At 40.1% G+C, this 27,989-nt stretch overlaps 2 protein-coding genes and 1 non-coding gene across 4 annotated transcripts in view; 1 reads left to right on the top strand and 2 right to left on the bottom strand.

Moving 5' to 3' along the window:
* ZRSR2 (zinc finger CCCH-type, RNA binding motif and serine/arginine rich 2) overlaps positions 1 to 10,042 on the top strand; it is a 31,279-nt gene extending 21,237 nt beyond the window's left edge. Inside the window, exons 11-12 of one of the 2 annotated variants that reach the window (XM_059720903.1) lie at positions 113 to 590; positions 9,350 to 10,042. In XM_059720903.1, the coding sequence (XP_059576886.1) occupies positions 113 to 590; positions 9,350 to 9,353 (482 nt within the window). In that variant the 3' untranslated portion in view covers positions 9,354 to 10,042. Of the gene's footprint in view, positions 1 to 112 lie in introns of both variants that reach the window. The other variant, XM_006261076.4, reaches the window with a different exon arrangement.
* Positions 10,043 to 10,147: 105 nt separating this feature from the next.
* AP1S2 (adaptor related protein complex 1 subunit sigma 2) overlaps positions 10,148 to 27,989 on the bottom strand; it is a 45,298-nt gene continuing 27,456 nt past the window's right edge. Inside the window, exon 5 of the mRNA XM_006261073.4 lies at positions 10,148 to 12,043. Within this exon, the coding sequence (XP_006261135.1) occupies positions 11,996 to 12,043 (48 nt within the window). The 3' untranslated portion in view covers positions 10,148 to 11,995. The remainder of the gene's footprint in view (positions 12,044 to 27,989) is intronic.
* Positions 21,608 to 21,743, bottom strand: LOC132247983 (U4 spliceosomal RNA). Its single transcript, XR_009459352.1, has one exon. It is a non-coding gene; the product is annotated as a U4 spliceosomal RNA (small nuclear RNA).

Raw genomic sequence — 27,989 nt, 5'->3', positions numbered from 1 at the left:
AATCATTGAAATGGGGTTTAATGAAAAAGTTGAGTCATCCCCTTTAAAACTTAGGTTTTTGTTGCTTTCATATTCCATTATGAGTATTCTTCATTTTATAATAAATCTGCAGGGTTATTTGAACGGCAAAAGTGTCCAAGAGGGAAACATTGCAACTTTCTTCATGTATTCAGAAATCCAAACAATGAGTTCTGGGAAGCCAACAGGGACATACATATTTCTCCAGAACGGACTAATCAGTTGGCTAAAAACTCTGAAAGGAGAAGCAGAACTAGCAATCGTGAGGACTATTACAGCAAGTCAAGGAGACGGAGCAGCCCCAGCCCGGATTGTTCTTACAGAAGAAATGGAGAGTCAGAGAGGAAAAAGAGTAGTCGCAAAAGCAAGAAAAGGCGCCGGTCCAGCAGATCAAGGAGCTGGGAAAGAAGGCGGTCACGCAGTAGGGGGAAGAAAAGGCGAGGCCGTAGTCGCAGCAGAAGCCATAGCCGTGCTCGCAGTAACAGTAGAAGCCGAAGTTCCTCTCGGTCCAGAAGTAGGGGCAAAAAGAGATCGGACAGCAGAGGAAAAAATAATGAAACTCCCAAAACAAAGTGAGAACTATTCCTTACCACATGATTAAATGTGGTGCTAAGAACAATCCCACTTCCTAAAAGGAAACCTGGTAGATCTTTCTCCTAAGAATGTTGTGCAAGGAGTTCTTATTAAAACAAGTAATAAAGGGACCCTGGTAGGGATTATGAGTTTGCTATCAAAAAGTTGGTAAACCTTGACTACACAGAGAAATTAGTGTGAAGTAAACTAGAATCGCTTCAAAACTAGCTAATCCAGAGGGGTCAAACATGGCCTGCAGGTCAGATCTGGCCCATGGAACTGTTGTATCCAGCCCACCAGTAGTCCATTGGGCTACTGGTGCATGCCATAGGCTCTGCACTTCTGCACACCCTGGCACTGCCAACTGGCTAGAGTTCCATGCCATTGGGCAGCAGTACAGAGCTGGGGATGTGCAACTACATGGACATGACTCCATGCTGCTCCATGGCCTTGGCTCTGTGCCCCTGTCCAATGGCTCAGGACTCTGGCAGCCAACAGTGCCAGGGGCACGCAGCAGCAGGGAGCTGAGGGTATGTGGCACAGAGCTGCATTCATGCAGTGCAGAGCTAGGGTAATGTGGCAGCTTGGAGCTCTGCCTGGATGTGGCTTCCTGCTGCTGCACAACTGCATTTCCCTGCTGCTGCCAGGCCTGAGCGCTGTGCCACTGCTTGCTTGTGGCTCCTGGATGCAGTCCCTTGGTTCTGTACTGCACAAACGCAGGTCTGTGTAGCTGCATGCCCCTGGACCCACGCTGCCACTCGAACACGGTTGCATGGATCCAGTCTGGGGAGGGGTCTCTGTGGTCCAAATCTGGTCTAGGGTTAGTCCATACTAACTCCCCCCACTGTTGGTGTGCCCTGTGACCTCTGAAGTATCTTCCTACATGTGGGCATAGTAGCCTGTGTGCTGTAAGTTCCTACCCTTCCTAACTGTGCAATAACTTCCTGTACAGACGAGCCTCAAATTTAACCAGAGGTTTTTTAGAAAGTTAGTGAATGTTAATTCTTCCTGTTGGCCTAACAAGAAAATGAATCCAAAGATTTGTTAGGAATAACAACCCAGGTTTCTCCCCCTCTATTCTGTTGCTTCTGCACCCAGTGCCTGCCCAGTAGTAATACTGGAGCGAAAGAAAAATTAGGTTTCTTTCTGCCTCCCTTGCAAGTGCCACTGAACTCATTCTGCATGTGGGAACAGCTGTATAGGCATGATTCAGTGAGGCCCCAGGCAGATGTACAGATGCCGTGGGGTCTGACGCATGATCCCCACCATTGTGTTTCCTGCCATTCCACACACATGTGCCACACACAGCTGGGATCCCCATCAGCTGACTACTCCCTGGGACCTTGGATCAGCTAATGGGACTTCTAGCTGGGGATGCACATGGTGATCCCCTGCAGCTGGGAGACCCATTGACATTGGGTTTCCAGCTGTGGGAGCTTGCAGGGGGAGCTCAGCTCAGCTTAAGCTCCCCGCTGGCACTGGCAGTAAAGTGTGATGGGATATGGTTAATCCCACAGTTGCACCTCCTGCCATGCATATTTTTTGTGTAAGAACTCTATGGCTTATTCCTCATTTTATAAGTCCATTAATTGATTTCACATGTGGCCAAGTAACAGTATGTGATTAACTGGTTCATCACATATTCTCAAGTGTAATGTGCTAGGGGCCTAAGAGAGCGAATAGTGAGGGAGTGCAATGAAATGCCTTTGTGACTGACAGAAGAAATATGCAAAAGAGGCAGTGCTAGGCAGAAATGTAAAAGCATAGTATCTCAATGCTTGGCCTAAAACAGGAAGAACTAAAGATTATTACAGAGACTCTAAAGCACAGGTCATGTTTGATTGAAGAGCACAATGATGAATCTGAAAATCTCATTCTAGTTTGTGATTTGATGACTTCTTTATTACAGTTCTACACACATCTTCCTTGAACACAGGCTGCTTCGAACAAATAGAATGAAGGGACAATAACTTCTAAAGTGAAAACTTAATGTTGCTAGAGTGATGCCAGTCAGGTTTAAATTTATCTTCAATAGGATATTAAATTGGTCTCTGCCATATCTTTGGCCGTAAAGTCATATTAGACGTTTAGAAGTGAATTTACATGGGAGACTGAGCGCTGAAATGCTTAGCTTTGGAGGCATCTTGATCTCTAGTAGAATTAACTCTGAGTTGAGGGATGGAATTCCCAGCCCTGGGCTGATTAGCACAAATCCTATAACATGGGACTCTATCCCCTACAATGAAAATACTTAAGACCCCACTGGTCAATAGAATAGCAGGAAGTACTTACTGCATTCTAGATGGGTGCTAGGGATTCAAGTTCTTCTAAAATCGTAACTAAGAATCATTGATTAATAGCACCTTTTCAGTGTAGATTTGGAAGAGACATTTCCAAAAACTAGGAATTAGAAACTTTGTTTTTAGATGTTGGTATGAAATAAGAATCCATCTAGCATTCACTTCCTACCTAATTTTTCGCATGTTTCAGTGACACCCTTGCTATGCAGTATACAATGTAATTAGTGAGTCACATACTTTCTTCACCCCCCGCCCCCAACATAAGCTTAACTTTTTCAAAAAAGAGAAGGATTAAATAACATAGGCTAGGTTTTCATGGTGCTGATGCATTTTACACTTCCTCCAAGAGTGTATGTCAGAGAAATTAATTTCCTCTTGTCCTGGGTCAGCAGCTCTCATAAAAGTAAAGAAGTTCCATGCTACTAAGCAGCAAATTAACCCTTCCACCTTGATTACACCAGCTGGAAGATGCATGTGTTTGTACGTGGTTTTCTTCATTGTGAGTATGAACATATGAGATCGAGAGGGGTGGAGGGTTGGCTCCACTTCAGTTCATACAGTACTTTTTAAAACTATATTATATGGTAGTGATGTGACCACTAATGGAATATGGTGTCCAATGTATCAGTAGTTCAAAAATAATTGTGATAAATTAGGGTTCAGAGAAGAGTCAGGAGATTGAGACGAGGGTTGGAAAACCTGCCTTATTTTGAGGACTACCTAGAGCTACATCTGTTAAATTTAACCATAGAAGGAAAGGTGTGAGATCTTAGTATTTTATCTGAGGAACGTTAAACTATGAAATCAGGATAAAAGATAACAGACAAAGCAAACAATATCAGGAAATGCAAGCTGAGGATGTAAGTTAATACATCTAACAAATTGAAGGGTGGACATTTAGGGAATTGGTTATGTAGTTAGGACCCAGTAATATTAATGATTAGGAATTATTGGTGTTCGGTCAGTTTACAGTTTTACATCTCGTTAAGCAATATCCTAGTTGGTCCTTGAAAGGCTAAAGTTTTAAAATAAATGTTAGTTTTAGCTATAGTTTAGTCTTGCTGAAAAGTTGAAATACATTTAAATACATACATAAAGTGGACAATAAGCTAAATATGAGCCAACAGTAGGCCCTTGTTGTTGATGGCTAGGGACAGACATTCAAAAAGCCTGAGCCTAAATTGATTCAGTCTTTGCAGAGTAGTCTAACCTGATTAGGTTGAACCAGTATGCAACTATACAGACACCGTCTGGACTGAGGAAATGCAGGCAAATGCCTGCAATGGCTCAGGCTAGAATCTGCGGGGTGCTAAAGCAGCCCTCCCCCCTTCCCTTTTTCAGTGCTGAGCTGGGGTGGGGGGGAGGGGAGTGGCTCAGGCTCACCGTGCTCAGGCTTTTTCCTGCTTGGTGCTCAAGGGGTAGGAGTGTTGCCAAACCTCAATCCTGAGCTAGCACTCTGAAGCAAAGGAGGGGGGAAGGGGTGCAGTGCATGCATCTGTTGATGATACTGAGCTTTTCAATCTCCCTCTCCCTGCTTCTTTATGCTCTCTGCAAACTTGACAGGCAGGGTAGCCAGCAGGTAGGCCTGTGCGAAGCAGCAAGTATTTGCTTTGGATTTGGAGGGACAGTGATTTGATTCGGTGATTTGAATCACTGTCCTGATTTGATTTGGAGATTTGACCATAGACTATGAATCACTAAAATACCTATAACTTTGTCAATTTTTGTGCGGTTTTGGATGAAAACAGTAGGGATGGTAGCTCCTTCTGAGGGCATGAAGCCTGCCAAGTTTCAATGAAATAGGTGCCGGGATTTCTGTGAAAGTGCACCTCAAAACTGTTGAAAGCAAAACTCATATCGCTTGTGTGTGTTAAGGCAGAGTGGACTAAAAACAGCAGGGATGGTAGCCCCTTGTGTGGGCATGAGGCCTTGCTGCAAGCCATCTAATCTCTGCAAATTGATTTGGAGGCTTTCGATTCAATTTGGACTTTTTAATGAGTCTCCTGATTTGATTCAGATTCGGCCGCCAAATCAGGCCGAATCTCCTCTGAATTGAATCAGCTACCGAAGCTTTGCACTGCCCTACCGGCAGGGGGCTGATAATGCAGTGTTTATCAGCCTGTCAACAAAACAAAAGCCTCTCTCATTAGTTCAAGCTCTTAAACAGCTTTTTGCAAGAAAGGAAGGGAGGAACATTACCAGCTGACCTGTTGATTAACTCCAAAAAAGCCCTAAGCAGACACTGCTTGTGCCAGTGAAATTGGAGAGAGATGCACACAGACACCTCTCAGCATTAGCTAGCATACCACGTGCCAGCTAGGGTCTGTGGGACTGGAGTCCATGCTGTGGGAGAGGGGAGGGAGGGAGCATCCCTGTTTGAACAGCGAGAGTGGGTGGGGCAGGAAGAAGCCAGGCAGAACCTGCTGTGCCTGCAGTCCCCACTGGTGCTCTGGCTAAGGAACAGAGGGGTGGGGCCAGCCCTGTTCTCTGGAGCAGACAGCCCAGCGCAGGGCTGCAAAACATCTGGGATGCTGGGGGATTCTGATTTAACTTAAACCAGGAAGGGGTCTGGGTCAGGCATTGCATAAACCTGTTTGATCCAAATAACTGCTGAGAAGAGGATCAGGGAGCCAGCTGCTCTCCTTCCCCCTTGGAAGCAGGAGGATGAGCAGAGGACTCTGGGATGCTGGACATCCTAGAGGCCCCGGTAGGGCTATGTACAACTCTACAGGTGTTTATACATAGCAGTACAAAGTGGAGAAGTTCCTTTTTGAAATAGGTGCTATTTTTCAGCCCTCTTTGTAGTGCTGCAAACAGCTTGAATGGCTGTATCCTCCCACTTGGTTATTTTACAAGGGATATTTGGTGCTACATTATAGCACTTGTCCAGGGTCTGAAGGGAAAGTAATCAAGGGCATGGAGTTGAAAAAGAAAAAATATGGCTTTATGATAAAAATTATTTTCTTCAGATAAGGAAAGTCCAGCGGACCTAATCTCTTAGAGATTTAAGCAAAGCATTTGCTACAGTATTCATAGGAAACTAGCTGATTGGTGAAGATGAGGGTTAATGCTGTTTTTGTAAGATGCATATGGAGTTGGCTATGGGAAAGACTATCAATTGAGGAGAGTGGATCCGACAGGAGAGCTTTTATTCCAGTGATGCTCCTCAGGCATTCAGCTTGGGTCCCATCCTGTTTACCGTTTCCAATAGTGCCTGATAAAACAAATGGAGGTACATTTATGAAATTTGTGAATGAGAAAGCTGGAGAATAATGTCATTGTGGAGCAGGACTGGGTTATTATACAGGAAGACTCAGCCTCATAATGTGGAGCAATAGAAATGGTATGCCCTACTCATATGAAGAGTTAAGTCATACATGTAGGAAACAACACTAAATGAGATTTGTATTTGGAAATGAGAACTTGGCTACAAGTTCCCATTTCTTAGAGACGGTGAGTAAGGAAGGGCACATTGATTAATTATAAAAATGACCATAAAGCAGGGGTCGGCCACCTAGGGACCACAGGCTAAATCCAGCCTGTGAATGTGGGGCTTCAGCAGCTGGACTGATCCAGTTCAGGTCAGAAGCAGGTGGGTGCTAAGAGCCAGATACCACTGCTTGTACTTTTCTCAGCAACTGCCCGGGGGATGCACCTGCTGCTGCCACTTTTCCAGGTGGCAGCAGGGAGAGCATCTGCAGCCAGGATAAGTACAGACATTCAAATACCGCGAGCCTGAATCTATTCAATCTTTGCAGGTTAGTCTAACCTGCGTAGACTGAACTGGAAAGCAAGTGACTAGACATTCACTTTTGATTCCAGAAATGCAATGCTTGTAGTGCTTGTGCTGGATGGTCTGGCCACAGCTGGACTAGATACTAGAGGACCTCTAGAGATCCCTGCTTCTCTGCGATTCCCTGCCTTTGCCTCAGGCTGGGGGCTGGGCTGTAGCCATGCCCCATGCTTGCTGCTTCAGCAGCAAGGGGGGTGGAAGGAAAAGAGGCAGAGCCTGACTGTGGTCACCCACAGGAGGGAGGGGAGATTAACCCTCCCACTACCACCACCTCTTCTTTCCTTCAGGCTAATGGTGTCTGGCCATGTCCCCTGCTCCTTGGCTGAGCAGCAAGGAGTACTGTGGAGCAGGGTTTCCCACCTCAGCCAGCCAGAGCAGTGATAGTGCTCCAGCTAGGAAGCAGAGGGGTGGGGCCAACCCTGCTCCACTGGAGCAGACAGCCCAGCCCAGGGCTGTAAAACATGCTGGGATGCAGGGGGACTGAGTTAACTTAAACCACAAAGGGGTCTGGGACAGAAGTTCTAGAAACAGGTTTGACCTAAATCAGTTAAGTCTGATGCTACATTCAACCAGGTTTATCTTAAACTGGGTTTAGCCATTTTAGAAGTAGTTTATGTGCATTGAATTTCTGTTCTGTTACAGGTTTAAACTGGTTTCTGATCACTTAAACTGCTTATGTATAACTTCTGGCCCTAGCCTTAAGCAGTGGCAGTAAGCACTTTCCTTATGTAGCTGCTGGGTCGTAGCACCCATCTCCCATCTTACACACACTGGCTTACGTCTGACCTGAGCTGGATCAATTCAACCCAGAGCCTGAAAAGGTTGCCAATCCCTACCATGAACTACCAGGGTGAGGTGTCTGAACAAAGCTAATATATTCCTATGGTGCATGAGGCATGGTATATCTAGTAGACTCAGGGAAGCAGATCACTGTGCAAGTTCCCATTTAGAGAGAGTACTGGGGAAAGCCAAGGTTGATAATTGGGGGGAGGGGCACAGGGGGAGAATAAGCTGAAATGCATAGGTTAGGGGAATGGTGACCCTTATCTGAGGAAAAATTCAGAGAGATCAGGTGCAACTTAGCAAAATGAAGATAGAAAGGTGCTCTAATTACTTTCCAAATGTGTTGCCAGGTTTTCATAGATGTTAGGGGCTGGATGGGACCTTACATGATCATTGAGGCTGAGCCCCTGCACTTGGGCAGGAAAGACTGCTGGGGTCACAAGACCCTAGCAAAGTGGGCATCAAGATGCTTTTTGAAGATGTCCAGGGTAGATGACTGTACCACCTCTGTGGGGAGTCTGTTCTAGACCCTTGGCACTCAACTTGTAAAGAAGTTTTTTCCTTATGTCCAATCTGAAGCAATCTTCAATTAGCCTGTATCCATTGTATCTTGTCTTCCTCTGGGGGGCCTTGGTGAACAGATGTTTCCCTAGGCCCTGATGTATACCCCTAATATACTTGTAGGCTGCCACCAAGTCCCCTCTGAGTCGTCTTTTTTCCAGGCTGAACAGTCCCGAGTCTTTCAGCCTCTCCTAGTATGACCTACTCTCCCGACCTCTAATCATGCATGTGGCCCTCCTTTGGACTCTCTCAAGATGCTCCACATCCTTTCTGAAGTGTGGCACCCAGAACTGGTTGCATTACTCTAGGTTGTATGAGGCAGGGAAAACTGCTATTTAACCTAAGCCATACTGTTACAAGATCCACTGGATACAAACTATTCACTATCAAATGTAGACTAGAAATCAGAAGAAGGGTTTTTAGCCAAGTTTTAGAGAAGTCATTAAAAAAAAAAAGGGGGGGTGGTGGTAAGAGGGGAGATGAAGACAGGTTGCCAAAGGGGATATGATAGGATATGGGTGTTCTTGATAACAGTATTTGGTCAATCTTAATCTGAGTTTGTGTTATGATAACAATACTTGTTTGTACAATATTCTCAGTATGCTACAGGCCTCCATTTTTTGCACACTGTAAAAACAAAAATCAATGTACTTTTCTGTAAAATATGGAGTCAGCACACCATTCCTTAGTTTTGGCTTCAGAGCATAGAAAGGAGAGGAAAAGATGGAGTGGATGCAAATGTAGGGTCACTGGATTAGATTTAAGAGAACTGACAAAAAAAGAGGAGCAAGGTGAAAGTAAAAGTGAGGATCCAGGACAGGTATTAGTGGCAGAACTCATTTACAACATCCTGGTCTGATATCTGCACAACACACCTAGTTTGACTCAATATTTATATTTCAGTAAAAACTGAACACCCTCCTTCACATCTCTTTACTGAACCAAGCAACCAGAACATTTACTTAGCTGATGCCAAAGCAGACTGGAGACCGAGCTGCCAAAAGTGAGACTTTTCAGGGTAAATTTTGTAACTGGTGAAAGTCACAGAATCAGTTTATAAATTAGATGAATTAGCAGTTTAGACCATAGACCCCTCTCAACCTGTCTTGATCTCACAGTCTGTCCTGCCACACTTGAAAAAATATACTATTATTTAGCTAGTTTAAAAATATTGCTCCAACACTCAGTATTTTTCCCCAAACACGGGGCAATAATTCAGAATAGACAAATCAGGGAAACTCACTCTTGAACTTCAAACTATGGTTTTATATTCTAGTTTCTGCCAAGTAACAGGATACTAATGTTTTCCATACTTTTTCAGGTAAAACCAGTAATTCACACAAGCTTCATGCTTTCCTTGAAAAAAGAACAAATGGATTCTTCAGCTAGAAGAACAACTTCAGCTGACATTAGAATTGAGTATGCTGCACTGAGTAGTTCCTAATATTTTTTCATTATTTTAAAATGATGATGAATATTAAGTTTGTATTCTCCAAGGGGAAAACCCTTATCCACCTTCAATCATCATGTGATTTTGCTTTGATTCATCAATGGAATGGCAGTCTTCCATAAACTGAACTTCCATGTGGCTGAAGTTTCTTTAAAGTGTTTGTGAAGCTTTCATAACTTGTTAATATTGCTTTCAGCAAGCTTTTCAAAAGTAGGAAACAGTCAATCCTTCTGGATCATGGTGCATGCATGAGAGGTCACCAGAACTGTTGACATGTATGCCTAGGCACAAGTATGGAGGAGCGAAGCTTGCCTGTACCTTCCATCCCCCATTTAGGCTATTGAGACATTATTCAGAGGCCAGTTTGAGTCGAGACGTTCAGTGCCTCAATCGCTGTAGTTACATGTGCATCCGCGAATTGAACCTGGGGTCTCCTGGGTGGCAGACAAGGATTTTACCACTGAACCACAACAATAGGTTAAGATTTTCAAATGCTGTATAAAAACTAGTCCTTGACAGAATATACCCAATACATTTATTAAAAATGTGTACTATGACAGCTGACCTGCTTCTAAGCTGGATTGTGCATTATTGTCATGTAATACCGTCTCCTTTTCTTCCCCCCCACCCCTGCAAAATAATCAGACTGACTGCATATGACTACACAGCAAGGGCGTAAAAATGGACATTTATTACAACTAAACTGACAATATATTAAGACAGAAGTCAAATGGCTTATTTGTCACAATCACAACAAAGCTTAATCCAGCCAAACACGTACAAGTGACAGTGTAAACCTTAGAAACATGTTTGTTTAATAGATATAAAATTGAGTTATGTTCGACATTTTAAATGAAGGTAATTCAATCACATCAAACAGCACACGCAGGGGGGCCATTCTAATACCACTTCTACTTTTGTTGTTCTTGTTGCACATTTTATGTCACTACAATGTGAAACTAAGCTCCTGTGCATCTTAGGCAAATATGATCTTGCACGGATCTGATACGCCAGGGTCTGGTAGATGGTATAAATTGAAATGAATAGAAGTGTGTGGCATTGCTTGCTTCAAACACAAACTGAAATATTACGCAGCTAAGACCACTTCAAATTCCACTGCAAGTCCTCTAGTCTTTCCACCCCCTCAAAAATAAAGACGACACCACACACACTCAGCTTGTAATCGCTGCGGGTACATCCAGCAGAACTTTGCTAATTCATACATATTTTCAGAAAAAATAGCACTGATCTCTCAGCCACAACAGTGTTCTATACTGAAATCTCATCATCTTTAAACACTTAAACGTGGAATATGCTACAACCCCTCCTAGAACTGTCAAAATATATTGTATTTTGGTGTATTTTACTTGATCATTTGTTCATTTACATACTGACATTCCATTTGCAACAAGATCTAAATGAATTAGTTTGGTTCTAATGTACACCACTGTTTGATGAAATGTAGTAGTTGAAGAGTAGGTGTGGCATGTGTATGAAAGGTGCAAGTGAAAACATTGAATAAATGAAGATGGTCACACTTCCTTAATAATCAGTGCTCGTATTCCCATGTCAGCATAACCACAGGATACCAGTAAAATGAAGAAAGAAAAAAAAATAAGAGTCTCGTTTCTGGGGACCAAAATAAGAACTTAAATTGGACATTGACTTTTCCCCTCCTTTCATGATCTCAAAACACTCCATTTCACATTATGCACTTCCTCATCTGCGCAGTGAGAATGGTAAAGCGTACCATAGATATAAGTCCAGAGTGTAAGCCAAAAAGCACATAAAAATAGTGTTTCAAAAAGGAAATTTCCTACAATGTGCATTCCCTTTGTAACACATGAACTCATGTACTGTTTTGTTTAAAGTCTTCATACTATTGTGTCGTATTAATTAATCTGCTTGCAGGTCTCTTGCTAAAAACGAAGCCACCTTTACAATTTCTGTCAGTTCAGTATGCAGATTTTAACAGGGTTCTTTGGTATGATAATAATAATTTAAAAAAAAATCAGTAGTAAACAGTTATTCCCAATCTTTTTATATTAACTGGAAAAAAAAATCACAAATGCTGACTTAAAATGCAGATGAACAAATAAGTCTTTGGTTGCATAAAACCAAGTTCTGCACTGTTACATTTCATCACTGGAAGTTCTTACATGTAGTTTTCTTTCAGTGAAATATGGTATGTCATACAGAAGCCGATGCATGTTTCCTGAATTATAAAATCTGTGTAATTATTGAAGTTATTACCAGTGGTTTTCTCTAAATGCACTGAAAAGAGGTGTCTTGAGTTAGTACATTGAATTCCCTTTCATTTGTCCTTTTTTGGATATTTTAAATTTTTTATCCCTTTTCTCATTTTAAATTGAATATTTTCTTGTAGGCTTGAATGAAGCAGCTTAGCAAAACAGTAATACTGACAAACAGCATCTCACACCATCAGCTAAACATTAAAATGAAGGCAGTGAACATTTACAGTATGAAACACCATGAGACGTCATCAGAGGAGAAGATTTATGTCAATCCAATTTCTTCAAGTACGCTACGTGGGGTCTCAGCTTCCTGTGAAGGAAAAATTTGAAGATGGTGGTAAACAGATTCTATGCTCCTAGGACTTAAAAGTGTATATGGAAAAGTTAAAATGGAAAATGCTTAATTGAAAAAAAAGAAAAAACAAAAACTGGAAGAATAAAAAACAAGAATTTGTATGCATATTAACAGTTATTTTAGAAATGCAGCTAAGAAGTCTGTCACAAGTCATAAGAAGAGTGTGTAGGTTTTATGGCCCATTAACACTAAAAATAAAAACCAGACATGCCAGCAGCAACTTAGCAATATAAACAGGAATAAAGAAAATCTTGAAATGAAATCAGTTATTTCATTTTGTGACATACCACTTCACTCAGGCCTCCACTCAAGTAAAAATGAAATGCAACTTAGAGATACAATATCCCTTAAATAGTTTATCATCCTCAAATTCTGGAAATGAATCTTTATCAGACTCAGTAATATTAAATTCACAAAATAGCTCTCCTCACTGGAGGTAGTGCTATATATCTGACAGCAAATACTTCATGTGAATGAAATGACCAGTCTAGATTGAAAGTCCAATATTTGAGGCTTCAGTGTTTTAGATTCAGCACAACTGTTGGGCTCAATTCTACCTTTAAAAGAAAGGAATCCCACTATACTTTCAGTGGAGACTTTTGATAAAGCAAGAAATTTTTTCATGTTTTATATGACATATGTATATGTTCCACCAATTTGAACATATGTATTTCTAAGCAGCCCATTCTAAATAGCCCATTAAAAAGATAAGATGTCCATTATCATACTTACTAGCAATATCTGGATTAATAAAAAGGGATACTGTGTCTTTATAGAAGGAAAAAAAATCTTACTTATAATGCTCAGAGAATGAATAAACTTACTTTAGCATCCTAAAGCAAGGCATGTCATGAAGCAAGAAAAAGAAAGATAATTAAGCAACAAATCCTCACAAAGCTTAGTTTTTTAAATCCATCTGAATAACTTGTAAAACAGTGAATTTACTAGTCTTGCAACTACTTTACTTGAGCTTCATAATTTAAAACTAGCATTTAAGAACAGGAATGTTGAACAAACAAGTTTATAAATCAGTTTAACTCATGTATAAAATTATTTTAATATTAAAAGTGACAGTTCAATACTGAGGTAATCCCAAATACATTTGAAAGCAGGTGTATTTTACTATTTGAAAAGGTGACGAGTTCAATACTTGTTCAAAAGTTTTATCCTGCCCTCAGTGTATGCACAACTTCCAACAAAGTTAGAAATACACATCTATGAAATCGGGAATAAAGCCTTAAAACTGTTATATGTTTAGATTAAATCTGATGAGTTTTCCTCTCAACCCACTTTGTAATAGATGCAACTCTTTCACACCATCCCATTCCTCATTAAAATAAGAGAAGGTCAAGAGGGACAAATATATCTGAAAAGCTCAGGCATATTGCACTCTCTCACAATTAAATTAAGGTTCCGAGACATGGATTGACCTTGATGCTAGCGTGAAACAGTTCTGGTACGCTATAAATTATAAACATTTACAAAAAAAAAAAATTAGCCAATTTAAAACAATTACCTGAAAATGTCCTTTTAAAGGACATGCATCTTCCCCATACATTAATTTAAAGCATTATCATCATAAATGCTGTATTATACAATGGTAAACTGCATTCTTTTGGCTGGGTTGAGAGGGAAGAATAGTCAAGTTCTTGTGTAAGTTTCTGGGTGCTTAACAAATATTTTTCAACATAGTTTTTTTCCAAGTTCTAGTTGTAATAGATTGGAAAACAGTGGTCACCTATGCTACACCTGTACTGAAATGGGTTATGTATCAAATTACTATGAAAGACTTACTTTCCAGTAACTATGCAGTAACTACTACTTAAAGTTGCCACTTAAAACTTCCTTTGCAGTAAGCAGTTTTGTTGGCACTGTATATTCCATTTCAAATCATCTTTAATTGGAGAAGTTTGAACTGTAGTCAAAGATAACAGCTTTTTCCAGGCAACAACTCATATATAAACATTTTAGCTTATTCATAATTCAGATACCCAAACAAGAGCGTTTTACTGGCTCCCGTGTTCTTAAAAATCTAGAGGTAGACTCCAGGAGGAAGTCCAGATGTAAGCTTATTGCACCATAATACTAGTCTTGAGAACAATACATTTTCTGTGTTCTTACCAGCAACCCTCTTCATTCCAGTTCGGCACATCTAGCAGTTTGTAAAAGTTTACAGCTAGAAACACCCCTTTAAACTGACCCACCCAACAAAAAGAGCTGATTTGCCCTACAGTTAAAGTTTACATTTTATTCATTTAAGAAAAATATTGTCACACATTTTCATCTAATTGTTGTGGATCATGTTTTGCAGCATTGTAGATTATATATCTGCAGCTCAAAAATGCCTGCAGCAAACAATGGAAATTTGAAACAACAGAACCAAGAGATGAAGGGAAAAAAGCCATTCACATGAGACAGAAGTGCATGCAATACTTTATTTCAACCATGCTAGGAAAGCTAATTCATGACCTAGTCATTTAGAAGCAAGCAGCTATATACAGATAACAAGGAAACAGCATCTCATTACAGCTCAATGCACAGCATTTCAGGCCAACAGGCATGAGAGAATGCAGGTTAAAGCAGCATTAACCACATATATTCACAAACTGTTAACACCTTACAACAAAAAAGAGCAGCAAAACTTGAGAAAAGGTAAAAAAAAATATCACCCCAGGATCTTGTTTTCTATAAACATCTGAGAACACTGCAAATTTAATTAAAATATTCCCAGCTCCATGGACCCCATTTTTTAAAGCCAGATTGACATTTATTAGGTAGTGCATTACCACATATAAATCATTTATAATTATGCATGGTTGCTTTATTTAACCAGACCCTTTCTATTTAAGGTTATGTAAAACTCTGCTCCCAAAGAAAGTCAATTATATATATATCACAACGTAACAGTCCGTTTCACTAAATAACAGGGAGAAATATATATCTTTTCTTTGCTCTGCATACATTCAGAATTGTTTATTTTAATATTTTAAAGTGGCAGTTATCCTTCTGTTAAACAATATATCTTGTATTTAAAACTAAAAATATTGATTAATGAAGACTAAGATTTCAATATGCCACTGACAACTGAACAACAGGCTTTATAAACTACTGGGTGGCAGAAGGGAATGAACTTAGCTAGTAATTTTAATTCTCATAACTGGAAAAAATAATTGTTCAATGCTAGAAACTGCAGATTATTCAACCTTTGAAACCTATCAATATAGTGTCAGAACTCTTGAGTTTTGCATTGCCAGAAGGCATTACCCATGCAGAGCCCCAGAGGACCGACATAATTTCTCCCCTTCTTCTTGTCTGTATTGGCACCTTAGATAGTAAATCACCACTGCTTCAACAAAGACTTTTTAAAGGAAGGAAAAGTATATTATTTTTGAGCTTTTTTGTAGAGGTGTGTGTACATTTTATAAATTATACACACACACACACAAGTGTACGTTTTTACTCATAGTTTTATGTGCAATGTGTCATCTATATGTAAAAAAGTGTGTATGCATACATTCTCTGCATTTTAAAAGAGGCTCACGGTACCTAATGGGATTGCTACTTGCTCTACGTAAACATCTAAATTGTTTGGTCAGTTATTAAATATTTATTTTTACGTACCAACATAGGTTAACTATTTAAAAGTTAAACTCAGGTCCAGTAATGTTACAGTATATGCAGATTTAAGCTGAAATAGATTTCCAGACAAATGTTAAAACGACACTTTAAAAACTTTTCACATAGCAAGAAATTAAATCATTTACTGACGAGAACAAGTTTTATCAAGACAAGACATGAGGAGACAACAATGTAAACAGAAGAGGGGAAAGAAAGTACAACAGCAAAGATAATGGTTGTAATATTCTATTGTGTTCGAGATGATTGGATGCACCAAGCTGAGGTTAATGTTCTCTGCCTCGAGTAAGTCAGGTCTACCTCCTCTCTGAACTCTGCATGCATGATGAATGAAGTCATTTAGTACACTGGGACATTAAAGTATTCATGGCGTGGCTACAAAAGAAATGCACACGTTCTTACACACAGTACACAAGTGGACAAGATACACAATGAATACTTTTGCTAAAAAGTTCTTAACAATATGCCTCTAATATAAAGAGGATATCCAGTATAGACCTACAATACACTCCTCTTGTCTACACTGCTCACCATTTTATTACCACCAATACACTTCTCTGGCTAGCAGCATTGGAAACACTAATACAGATAGGGTACTGGTGTTCTTACCATGGGCAGGTCCAAATGGTTACTAGCTGGAAATCTGCTACCACTAGCAGCACTGTACCATTAGTAACAAGATTTCAAAAGTCTAGTGTACAAGACAGCCTTGAACATTATTCTAGGTCTATTTTTCTGTTTGAGAAAAAGGTGCCTCTTGGATTTCCTTAATAGGCTTGTGGTTGGCTTTCAAACCATCAGAAGGCCAGCTTTTTTAAAAGGGGTGAATACCATTTGCATGTAACATAACGCATCGATGAAATGTTTCTGTTTGAGTATTAAGAGTATTGTAAGTCTTAATCTTCTGCTACATGGAAAAGAAGCTATTTATGTAAGCTGCATTAAAGCAAGCTATATCTGGTACTACCGACAGTTGACGTACATTAGATCAAGTCACTTGTGCATAGTAGGAACCCAATAATAATGCTGGCAAAACTGAAATGGTGACAGTACAGATGAGAATTTTTTGGTAAAATTCTGTATTGCAAACACCACCTCCACATACCAACATCTGAATCAGGAGCTCTCCCCAAAATATAATGCATTTCAACTAATCTTAGAAATATTTGCTATAATTATGATTTGGTACATTTCTCCTTACAATTATCATCTAAAACTGCAGTCTAACTCATTAAAAGAAAGTAATTTTTTAAGAGTCTGGTACTCTTAAAACAATTCCATCTGAACTTTTAAGGTGATCAAATACAACAATGCCTTTTATGTGGTTTTAAAATTAAATTCCTATCATTCAAGAGTCAGAAACTGTTGAAAATGCCTCTCAACGAGGCACTTGTTTAATGACTATAATATATTCCTAATAACCTTCAATATTCTGAATACTTTTTAAAGATTAAGCTTACTACTACACTCAAAATTCTTTGAAGTACTGATTTAACCCATTTCTTTTCAAATGTATTACAGATAAGCATATTAGAAGAGCGATCAGCTGAATGTTATTAGATAGGATCTACACAATACTCACAACACATTTACACTGTGTAATCATTACAACTTCAAGGACAACTGAATGACATTTTCAAAAGGATGGAGGGATAGCCACACACAAACAATTTACTGTGAGGTAGAAGGGAGTGAAAATTTATCATTTACCAGAAAACAGTTGACACTAGTAATGTGGAAGCTATTAAACCATGATGGAGGAATACTAACCCTGAGACCTAACTGATTTATATCCTTTTTTTTTTTTTTTTACTGGCAGCTAACAGTTCACTTTGGGTCAACTTTCATACACTGATAAGAGCATGCGCTGTGGGCAATTATCACAGAACAGCTATTGTGTGATAAATCCCTGCTCCCTTTTACCTTGCAACAACAGAGCCACCTGTTTATACTGTAAGGAACTTAGGAGTTAAATCTCACTGAAAGTCAACTATCCATTTTCTGAAAATCTCATCAGCTACTATTTGCTACCATGTGCCAATTTAAGTATTATTTCACTATCCATTTCAACAGTCTCCAACAAAACAGATCAGTAAAATTCCATAAACGGAATGACAGCATATACCAGAAAAAGTTCTCCAACCTAATTTTCCCCCACCTCCACTTTAAATTTTTTAAAAGATATTAAAAGATCAATATCTTACCAGAAATTTGAAACCAAAGTATTCTTAGATGATGCAAATATCATAAAAATATCATTTCTAAATTTCAGTGGGAACCATTCTTAAGAGAGCAGTATCACTCTGCAATGTCTGCAACCCAAACATTGCTGCATATTCAATTTTTAAAAAGATACTACAAACATATTAATTTGACTAATCCAGGTGTTCTCAAACTACAAATTGCATGAAAACTGCAGAAAGACAGCATATGGGTTGGTTTAAGTTTCTGAATAAGAAACCAATACAACTAAATTGATTAGATTACAGAGATTATATGCTACATTTTAAAATGAAGCCCGATAGGTCCTGAAAGTCTAAAAAACTATTCTCTGACTGAATCAAAAGAAATGTAGTATCAACATAAATAGAAAAGTAGATTATAGAGTTCTTGATGCAGGTCATTTGCAGAGTAAGGAAAGCCTTCAGGTATCAGGCTCTCTGTTGCAGTACCAACTCCTCATGCTGCAGGTACAAGTTTTCCTTAGAGGTGCACCGATACATTGGTCCAATATTGGATCAGCACTGATATAAAGAAAATTGTCTATATCAGAATTCGGCCTGATGTGGCCAATAATTTGGCCAATAAATGGCCTGCGCGTGTGCGCAGCCGCACCACAGCACGTAGGCAGTAAGCAGCACAGCCGGCAGCCTGGAGAGCTGCATGCACCTGGTAAGTCTGTTGTGATAGAAGGGGGGATGTAGATCAAGGCCACCCGTGGTGAGGAGGGTGTGGGGCTGGGGCATGGGATGGAACCACAACTTGTCCGGGGGCACGGGAAGCGAAAGGTGCAGCTCCTGCCGCTGTGCACAGGTCATTCAGAGGCTCATCCGGCAGCTTCCACCCCTCGTCCGGGAGGGGATGGGGGGGGGTGGGAAGTGAGTGTGCCCCAGAATCCGTGTGGGGCAGGCAGTGTCAGCACTGGGAGGGGGGTTATGGGACAGCTACGGTGATTTTTGGGGTGGCTGCAGCCCTCCCTCATAGCCCACTGCCAGAGCCACCGCCACCACCTCCCCAGCGTCACCCCCAGCTTGCAGCTGCAGCCCACCCCACCCACATGTCTCACAGATCTGGCGCACATGCCCCTCCCCCCCGTCCTCCTGGGATGTACAACAGCAAGAGGCCCCCCCCCCCAACCCTGGACGAACCGTGGCTCCATTCCACACCCTGCCCCAGCCCCACTTCCTCCCTCACCGCAGGGGCCTTGATCTGCCTGCCTGCCCACCCCCTCCCACCACAACAGATTTACCAGTTGCATGCAGCTGTACCAGAAGTTGGACTGGTATTGGCCGATATGCCTCCTTAAAAATCAGCTACTGGTATCGGCCCCCAAAATCTCTATCGGTGATACTGTATCACTTGAATACATACATTTAATTTTATTGTCTCTGACTCAGATTTGGGAATGATACATGAATTAGCAATGATCAAAATGTATCCTTGCTCCTACCTGGAGCATGAGAAGGGATTAAAAGCTTTCCACTGCTCCTCCTAACTGAAGGTAAACAGCTCAGGGATGAAGAGAGGCATTTGTGACAGCTCTCCAGCCAAAAAAAAAGAAGACCTACTAAACCCAAGAGCTCACTCTCTCAGCTGTCTGCAAAAGGTTGTCAGTTAATCAAAGATCCTCACACCACTATGCTGACTTCTCATTAGCAGATAACTGCTTGTGAAGGCACAGGTTTCCAATTCAATTTCACGTAATGCTGGATTGATACCAAACACATGAGGACATCCACATTCCTTCATTCATCATTTTTTCCTCATGTTATCTTTCTTTTTTGTACCTTCCAAATTAGGTTAAAGGTTTTTTTCCCTGACTATACATAGAAGAAACTTTTATTGTAGGAACAACTGAGATAAAAAATAAGGACTTGGAACAAAATTATTGCTTATAATTTTAGGAAACAGTTATCATTTGAAATAAAATCTCAGATGCTCAATCAGTAAGTCATCAATAGCTCCTTAGTTTCAAGTCCTGCTCTGGGGCAACAGGTTGGCCAGAAGGAAATTATGATCTGGTGAGAGGCAGAAGGTCTGTCAATTTGGAATGTACTAGAAACAGTGCAGGTGACTGCCCCTGTGCATCATTGTTCCGAATGCTACTTGCAACTGACAGCACTCAACAATTCACCAGCTGAGCCTGGTTGCACAGCTGAACCAAGACAACCAATAGGAACAGAGGAGTGAGGTGAGATATTGTGGGGAAAAAAGAGACTCTACCAGGAGTCTACAACAACTATCTGCTGAAAACCTTCTCAACTGTAGAGGGAGGAAGATCTATTATTGTGGGGTGTGCAGCAGGACCAGAGGAGGAAGTACCCAGATTTTTTAAGTTGTGTCTGAGAAGGCTACCATCTGTGATGGTTCTTAGCATTCATGCTGCACTAACTGTTAGAGTACAAACCATATGCTGGCAAAGAGCTCAGGGTTTATTCTTAGTAATTTCAGGCATACATTGTACTGAAAAAAGAATCAAGAGGGGTTTTTGTGTATGGATACACACACCATGCACTCATTATGTATGCAAGGTGCCTTTCAAGCAACTGAGGGTGAACAACACTGATGTGAATTCCTGCAGTGTCAATAGGGCTACTGAAGAGTATGTTTTACTGAGATCTGCAAGGCTTCTCTTGGGAACAAAAAAATTCTAAATTTTCAAGCAAATATGAATTTTTAGGTGCCACAACTTGAGTGCACACCTGAGGTCCAATTTTAAGAAATGTAACATGATATAATGGGTTATGCCTAATTAACTGTAAACTCCATTTTGCGCTACTCAATAAGCCTTATCCAAGGTAGGTTATTGAACTGTATTCCTGATAACTGCCTTACCTAGGAAAAGTACACAGCAACTCACTGGAGGTCCACCCCTGAAGCCATCTGTTTTTGCTCAACTGCAGGCATAGCTCCATAGAACAATGCATCTCCTAACAAGGGATGATGAATCTGCAGCTTTTTAGAGTGGCCATATGAATAAAGAAAAAGCTTTAAAAGAGGTGCAGCTTTGGCACATGGCAGCAGATCACCACCACATACTTAAACCATGTGTGCCAGGAAGGCCACCCAACCTCAGACTCACAGAAGGGACAATATCAAATTTTGGTGAGAGGGGACCATCTTAGGACATTAAGGATCTTTCACGCACATGTTTTAGGATTGAAAACTCTCAAATACCAAAATAAAGGCCATGAACTCAAGTCCTTGGCTAAGACGGGTTATTGTTTCCCCTCACATTTTGTCCCCAAAGATATTACTAAAGAAGCTGGAATGCCCAGAGGCAGGGGGAGTTCCATAGGAGCATCCAGAAACAACTGAGCGAATAAGCCAGCAGGCTCAGGTGGCCTAAAGCTCAGGTTTCAAAACACAAAAAAAAGCTGCATTGCAGCTTCAAAAGCTGTTTCATATGTGAATTCTGAACCCAGGGAAAGTATCAGAGTCTAAAATGCTACAGCACTTAACTGCCTGCAAATATGCTCTTACCCCACAGTAAATGCAGAGTCTACCTCACCTTTGTTGCAGGGTAAGAACATGCTCCCAGGCAATACCCATAATAACAGCTTGTAATTAGAAGGAATTTAAGCATAAAATATACTTTAATATAACTAAATAAGTAATTCTTAGCATAACTAAATACTTAGCATAACAAGCAACTAATACTTTAGTACTTATACTAAGTTATAACACCTATGATCTGCTTTTAAAATGAATCCAAATCTCTCAAGAAAAGTTTTCAATTAGCAATAATCGCACCTCAGATTAATTTCATTGGCTACAATACTGCCACCTGTGCAAAGCATTTCATAACTTATTTCTCCAGAACATAAAACCTAACAGCTTACTTTGTGGCTCTGTGAATTTTAAAATAACCAATTATTTGTTTCTTCATCTTTGCTCAGCTACAATAAATATTCATGAACACTCCAATTATATTAGTTATTGAATTTGTTTTACTTTATTTCCCAGGGAAAAATTCTTATTCTCAGAACATCTAATATACTAGAACTTTTCATCTCAGAAAGAGCCTACAAGTTTAAATGCTGTAGGACTGTAATGAATTTGTAAGAACAGAATACTACTCTAGGAGCCAGGAATAGAATACTAACCCATGCTAGTAAAAACCTGATGTTTCTCTTTGAGAACAAAAACAAAAAGAAAATTACTTCCCAATATTGGTTACAAGATAGTAATTTCAAAAAACAAAATAATACTAAACCAGAACCTGTAAATCACTGCAGTGCCTGAGTCAGAATCCTAATGGTTAGGGCACTCCCCTGGGACAGAAAGTTCTTGGTGATGGTTCCTTGTCCCAGATCTATTTCTGTTGTCTAGGGAGATATTTGAGTTTTCATCACTGGATGTTTTTAAAAGCAGAACAGACAAATCATTCCTGAATGATAATTAGCTGTAACTGACCCCATCTTGGGAAATGGATTAAATCATCTTAGAAGCCCTTTCCATTCCCATTTCTCTAGTTACCAGAATGATAGAAAAAACTGGCAGTTCAGGTATTATTTAACCTGGATATATATTTAATACAAGCACAAAATGAAGCCATCACAGATTTAAAGCTGTCATCTCCACTTCACCTGCCATGGAAAAATTAGAAAAAACAATAGGGATCCTTCACCTTTTCCACCATCAAGTGGGGAAATAAGAGTACCAATTAAGGCTTCATGCACTGTAGGGAGATGTAATTAGCCATGTTAATCTGAAGTTAGGCAGAAGGCAGGTAGATTTACACCTTGTAAACTAAATAAATCAAATGTTTAGCATGAGCTTTTGTGATCCCAAGCTCATGTCATCAGATGCTGTAGTCAGACATAAATGTTACTCTCTCCTTTTCTTCTCTCTGCTTATCTGATTGGACCAAAGGTGATTGTCCACCGGTGATTATCCCTTCACATGTACCAATTAGTGGCTAGATGGTAAATTCCAAACAATTATCACAGTTGAAACTTCAAAATTATTAGCATGGATATAGACTAAATTGCTCTGAAACACTGAAAGTTGCCGCCTTCATTATGGCTCAGTCTATTGTGCTGGCATATCATAAAAAAAATATGCAACTAAGGAACATTCCTACATATGCATCAGCATTTTTCTTCAGTTTTCTTGCCAACTGTAGTACAACTACTCTTTTCAAAACTTGTGCAACTCTGCTTCAGGCAAAACACACACTTGTAATTGAAACTACAATTTTAACTACAGTCAGAATCATTTATTTGAAATGATACCGTGGCATGCAAGTACTACTTCTATTACATGTAATGGGATTTGTGTGTGTAATATATGTATAACTTATCTTTTTAAATTATCTAACAATGCATGCAACTAGTCTATACAACTATGGATGATGACATAAAAGCAAGTCACAAGGTGACTGACATACAAACTTGAAGCAAATCATATACTCTGCCATAACTGCCCATGTTTATACACCTGTTCCACAGTAAATGCCAGGTAGCTTACCCCTCAGTGAATAAACTCTTGCATATTTATCATAGGGTAAAAGCATAAAGCAGGCAGTACAGAGGAGCAAGCAAGGTGCAACGAGTTCACACCTAACATTGGTGTTCACACCTAACATTGATTACCATACTGTGGTAACTTCTTTGTGTAACTACACCCCAAATCAGGGGTAGGCAACCCCCAGCATGCATACTAGAGTGTGGCACGCGAGGGCATTTTGCTTAGCATGTGTGCCTTGGGGAAGGGGATGGGGCCGTTTTGCCACAACAAGGATTGGGCCTCTCACAGGTACCCCGCCGTCCATCCCTGATAGGCCAACATCTTACAAGGTTGCAGTTGCAGTTGTTTTTGGCACTCTGCTCAAAAATATTGCCAGCCCCTGCCTTAGAATTCTTCATGGCGTAGACCTTCTCAATGTGATTATTAGCACAGTACCCCTAGCACAACAGGATCCTAATCAGGATTTGAACCTAAGAGTTTTTGTGGCCATAGTAAGCTAAAATAGAATTTAATACTTGTTCTGTATGCAAAGATCTCCCTGCCAGTCCTCTAGAACAAAGTTCATTCACAAAGTTAACTTTCAAATGTAGACAAACTCCAACACAGAATAAGTGAGGATGTAAACTTAAAGAAAGAAGCTACTTAATCCATTGGTTAGACTCAACAGGTGCATCCAGACGGGCGCAGGCATGCAATATGTGGCACTGCAAACACGTGTGCAGTTCCACATATTGCACAGTCCAGAGTTCTCCATACTGCAAGGGCATGCTGCCCTAGTGTGTACTGCTCTGTTCCCCTCCCTTCCCCCCCCCCCCCCATTTTGACCCCCGGATATCCAGGAGTCAAAAAAACCCCCCACCAACAACAAGAACAACTTGGGGGAAAAAAAACAGAAGCAGCGTACACTCGGGCAGCATGTGCTGCTAAGAAGTGGAGCCAGGCCACTTGGAGCTGCGATGCAGCTGCCGGTCAGGCTCTGCCTGGCAGGATCACCACAGCTGCAGGTTCCAGGAAGCGCCCAGGACCCCAGGCATAGGAGACCCCATCTCCTATGCCACCCAGGGAAACTTGCTGTGCTCCAAAGCGTAGGTGGCATGGGCGTTCCCCAGGGACAAGAAGTGGCAGTGCAAGATGAGCTGCTGCTACTTGTCCCCAGGGAACCAAACATCGACGCATGTCTGGATGCGCCCAACAGGAACAAGATATTCCAAAATAAGTGTCCACATACTAACTTATTCATAACTCTGTAGAGAAAAGCCTTTACTGATGCTCAGGTTATCCAGAGTGCTATTTAACTTGAACATGAATGACTATGCCCGCTAGGAAGAATAGACAAATGGGAACAAGCTTCCTAACAGAGCCTGTAACTTCACTGCCCAGTACAGGTCCAAAACAACAATTACATTTTATAAGTAGGGATTTATTTGTTTATTTATTTTAACTCTGTTAAAAACAGATCAGGTAGCACCAACATTTTGCAGAATTAACACTGGTTTAACCTTAACCTCACCTTTTAATATATAAACTTTTGTTACAGTAAAGAGAAAAGAATGTGCAAGGAACAGAAAAATCATCCAAGGCTCACAACTGGCTCTCAAAGCTATACTTAAAAATTTGTTTGCATCCAATAACAATACAAGATTCAAATAAGTTTCACTTCAAGCAACTGACTTCCTTTGCTTACATGTCAGAGTTCTAGGAAATGAAAATTTCCTAATAGTACTGAACCTTTTCCACACTCCAGCCTACACTGTTTCTTGAAAACTCATCCCTCCTACCTCTCAGAAAGCCAACACTCAGGCACATCTGATTTTTAGCAAGACTGAAACCACAAAATGGTTAAGAAACCTGGCAGGTTGTGGGCTGAAATAACTGAAAGGTTTCAAAACTTTTGAAACACTTCAAAACGGCCAGCTCTACAACTGTACATGCCCTTTGAAACATTACAAAAGCAGCTAAAATGCTCTAAAACAAGGTACTACTTTAAAGCATTTCAGTTCTTTTTACATGTGTGTGGGGATGGGGACTCAGCTCCTCCAGAACTCAAATTTTGCTTTGCTTTGCCCCTTAACCCTGTCTTCAGAGGGGAGGGAGACCAGGCTGCACAGTCAGCCTACCACACTGCAGACACTAGGCTCCCTCAGGTCCTGGCTGCTCCAGCACTCAGGATTCTGCTGCTGAGGTCTCCAGTCCCAATTCTCTCTACCTCACTCTCGTGTGCAATGGAGAGGTGAAGGGAATTGGGGCCCGAGACTTATAATCAGAGATCCTGGTTTTCTCTGATAAAAAAAAATCCCCAATTTTCAGGTTAAAAGAAATAACCCAAAATCCACATTTTTCTGAGATCAAAATGAAACGCCTCCAGTACATAGATGTTTATATAGTAGTGTTTCATATTAATCACAAAAAAGTAACCTAAAATCCAAATTTTTCTAACCCAAAAATTGGGGATTTTTTTTTTTTTTTTTTAAATCAGAGAAAACCAGAATCCCTGGTTCTAATCCTGGTGGCAAGGATCTGCTTCCTTCTGCACTACCAAGAGACATTTTCTGACCCCCATGACTGGAGAGGTAGGGCTGTATGCAGCCACAGTAGTTTTGAAATGTTCCAGCCAGGGGGCACCACAGAGGCTATAATACATGTTCCCTGGCTGAAACTATTTCTTTCTGAAGCATCTGCAAGCCCACTTCACCTGGGGTGTGGGCAGAAGTAATTTTTTTAATGTTTCCAATTTGAGCACACCACAAATTAATGTCCTTCATATCCCGTGAATATCTGTGTCCGCTACACTGTTTCCCTAAATAGCCTCTGATGAATAGCTGAACTTCTAAAGCCGCATCTGAGATTAAAACAATATATTATGTCCCAAGAATTCATCTAACGGCACATCCTACAGAGCAATTATTTATCCAAAAGGCCAGATCTTGCATGGAAGTTTAACATTTTCATGAAGAAAATACTGCAAAGCTTTCTAATTCAGCTCTGTTCTATTTGTCTAATTAACAAAATTAAAATATTTTGGGGTGGGAGGGGGGGAGGGACCCAACAGCAATTATGAGCATTTATTCTCTAAGGAAGCCTATTCCAACTATATATTCTGTACTGTTTCCTTTTGTTTTGGTTTATATGTACTCAGTTATCTTTATCTTCTAAACTTATCAATTCCTCTCTTCCCATACTAATACTGAACCCTCCTCCTTTCCCCTCCTCCACTTCATAAAAAAGATGCTGAATGCAATTTAGTGGGCAGCAGAGACCAGGACAAATTGAGCCGAGAACACCGTGTCCTAGTCTGCTGTGACCACTAAACCTTATTCAGCATCATGCCCATTACAGTTACTGGAAAGTACATTAGGAACATAGGACTCAGAGGAACTTCAGTCATCAAATCCAGTACACTGCTATCACTACACTTAAAGCATACTATTCTGTTTCTAAATTTATCAAGTTTTACCTTATAAATAGTTAGGTTTTACCCTCACTACTCCTACTAGCAGAATTTTGCTCTTCAGATTATTAGAAGTCTTTTAATTTTTAACCTAAAGTTATAGTTATGTATACCCATTTGTTCCTGTGTCAACATCATCTTTTAGTTAAGCAGTTCTTCTCCCTTTTGGGTGTCTAAAACACTGATTTAAGAGAGCAATAATATCCCCTCTCAAGCTACATTTTTTAGATAAAACCACTCAAGCTCTTCACAGGTAGGGTAGAAGTTTGTACTGCAGAGCAGGCTCATTCAGGGCACAACTTTACAAACATTCTTGAGTCTACTGCAGTCATCACACAAACAGCAGTGAAACTGTTTACATTGTAAAAGGTGAAAATCATACATATATAATGTAACCATTGAAATTATACACCATAACTAAACAGAACTAGTAATGAACAATCAAAAGTGGTTTAAAAATCAAATTTATGAATTTTTTTTCTTAAAGATAAAATTTATTTTAATATTTGCAAAATTTTGGCTGTATATATTCACTAAGTTGAATTCATTTGGTCAGTGAAATAAAGTCTATTTACTTTTATTCTGAACAAATGCAAAAGATGATTTATAGACTATAATTTGTATTATGGTATATAACATTTGTATAATTAAGTTATACAAATAACGATAAATCCTACCTAGTTATATTTTTATAACTGGACAACTCAAGTGTTTTAGCTTTGTTTTTAAGGAAAGTCTTACCTTTTCTTTGTAGTATTGCCACAATGTATTCATCTCATGTCCTGCACAAAAATATGTTGCAATGCACTATATATGCAAATAAGCTTTGTTCTGTCATGCAGCATCTGGCATTAGATATACAGTCAATTGCAGCAGCACCCATTCTATACCAGGGCCCACTTCCTTTGCATAGCAGATGTAAAAGCTCATTTTTCAGAAAATATAAATATTTAAGTGGGTTGATTATAAGTATAAAAGCCAAACATCTATTTAGTAATTAGTTTTGGTACCCATTTCTCTAGCCTCAATTAACCCACTTAATTACCAACACCAAAACAAAGCCCATAGAAGTCACGCACTTCAAACTGATGCTGTTAGTATAAAAAGGAAAATAAAACAGAACAC

The sequence above is a fragment of the Alligator mississippiensis genome, chromosome 1, assembly GCF_030867095.1.
Source record: "Alligator mississippiensis isolate rAllMis1 chromosome 1, rAllMis1, whole genome shotgun sequence".
Taxonomy (NCBI): domain Eukaryota; kingdom Metazoa; phylum Chordata; order Crocodylia; family Alligatoridae; genus Alligator; species Alligator mississippiensis.
The sequence above is the reverse complement of the archived record's forward strand: the minus strand, read 5'-3'. Positions and strand labels throughout refer to the sequence as shown.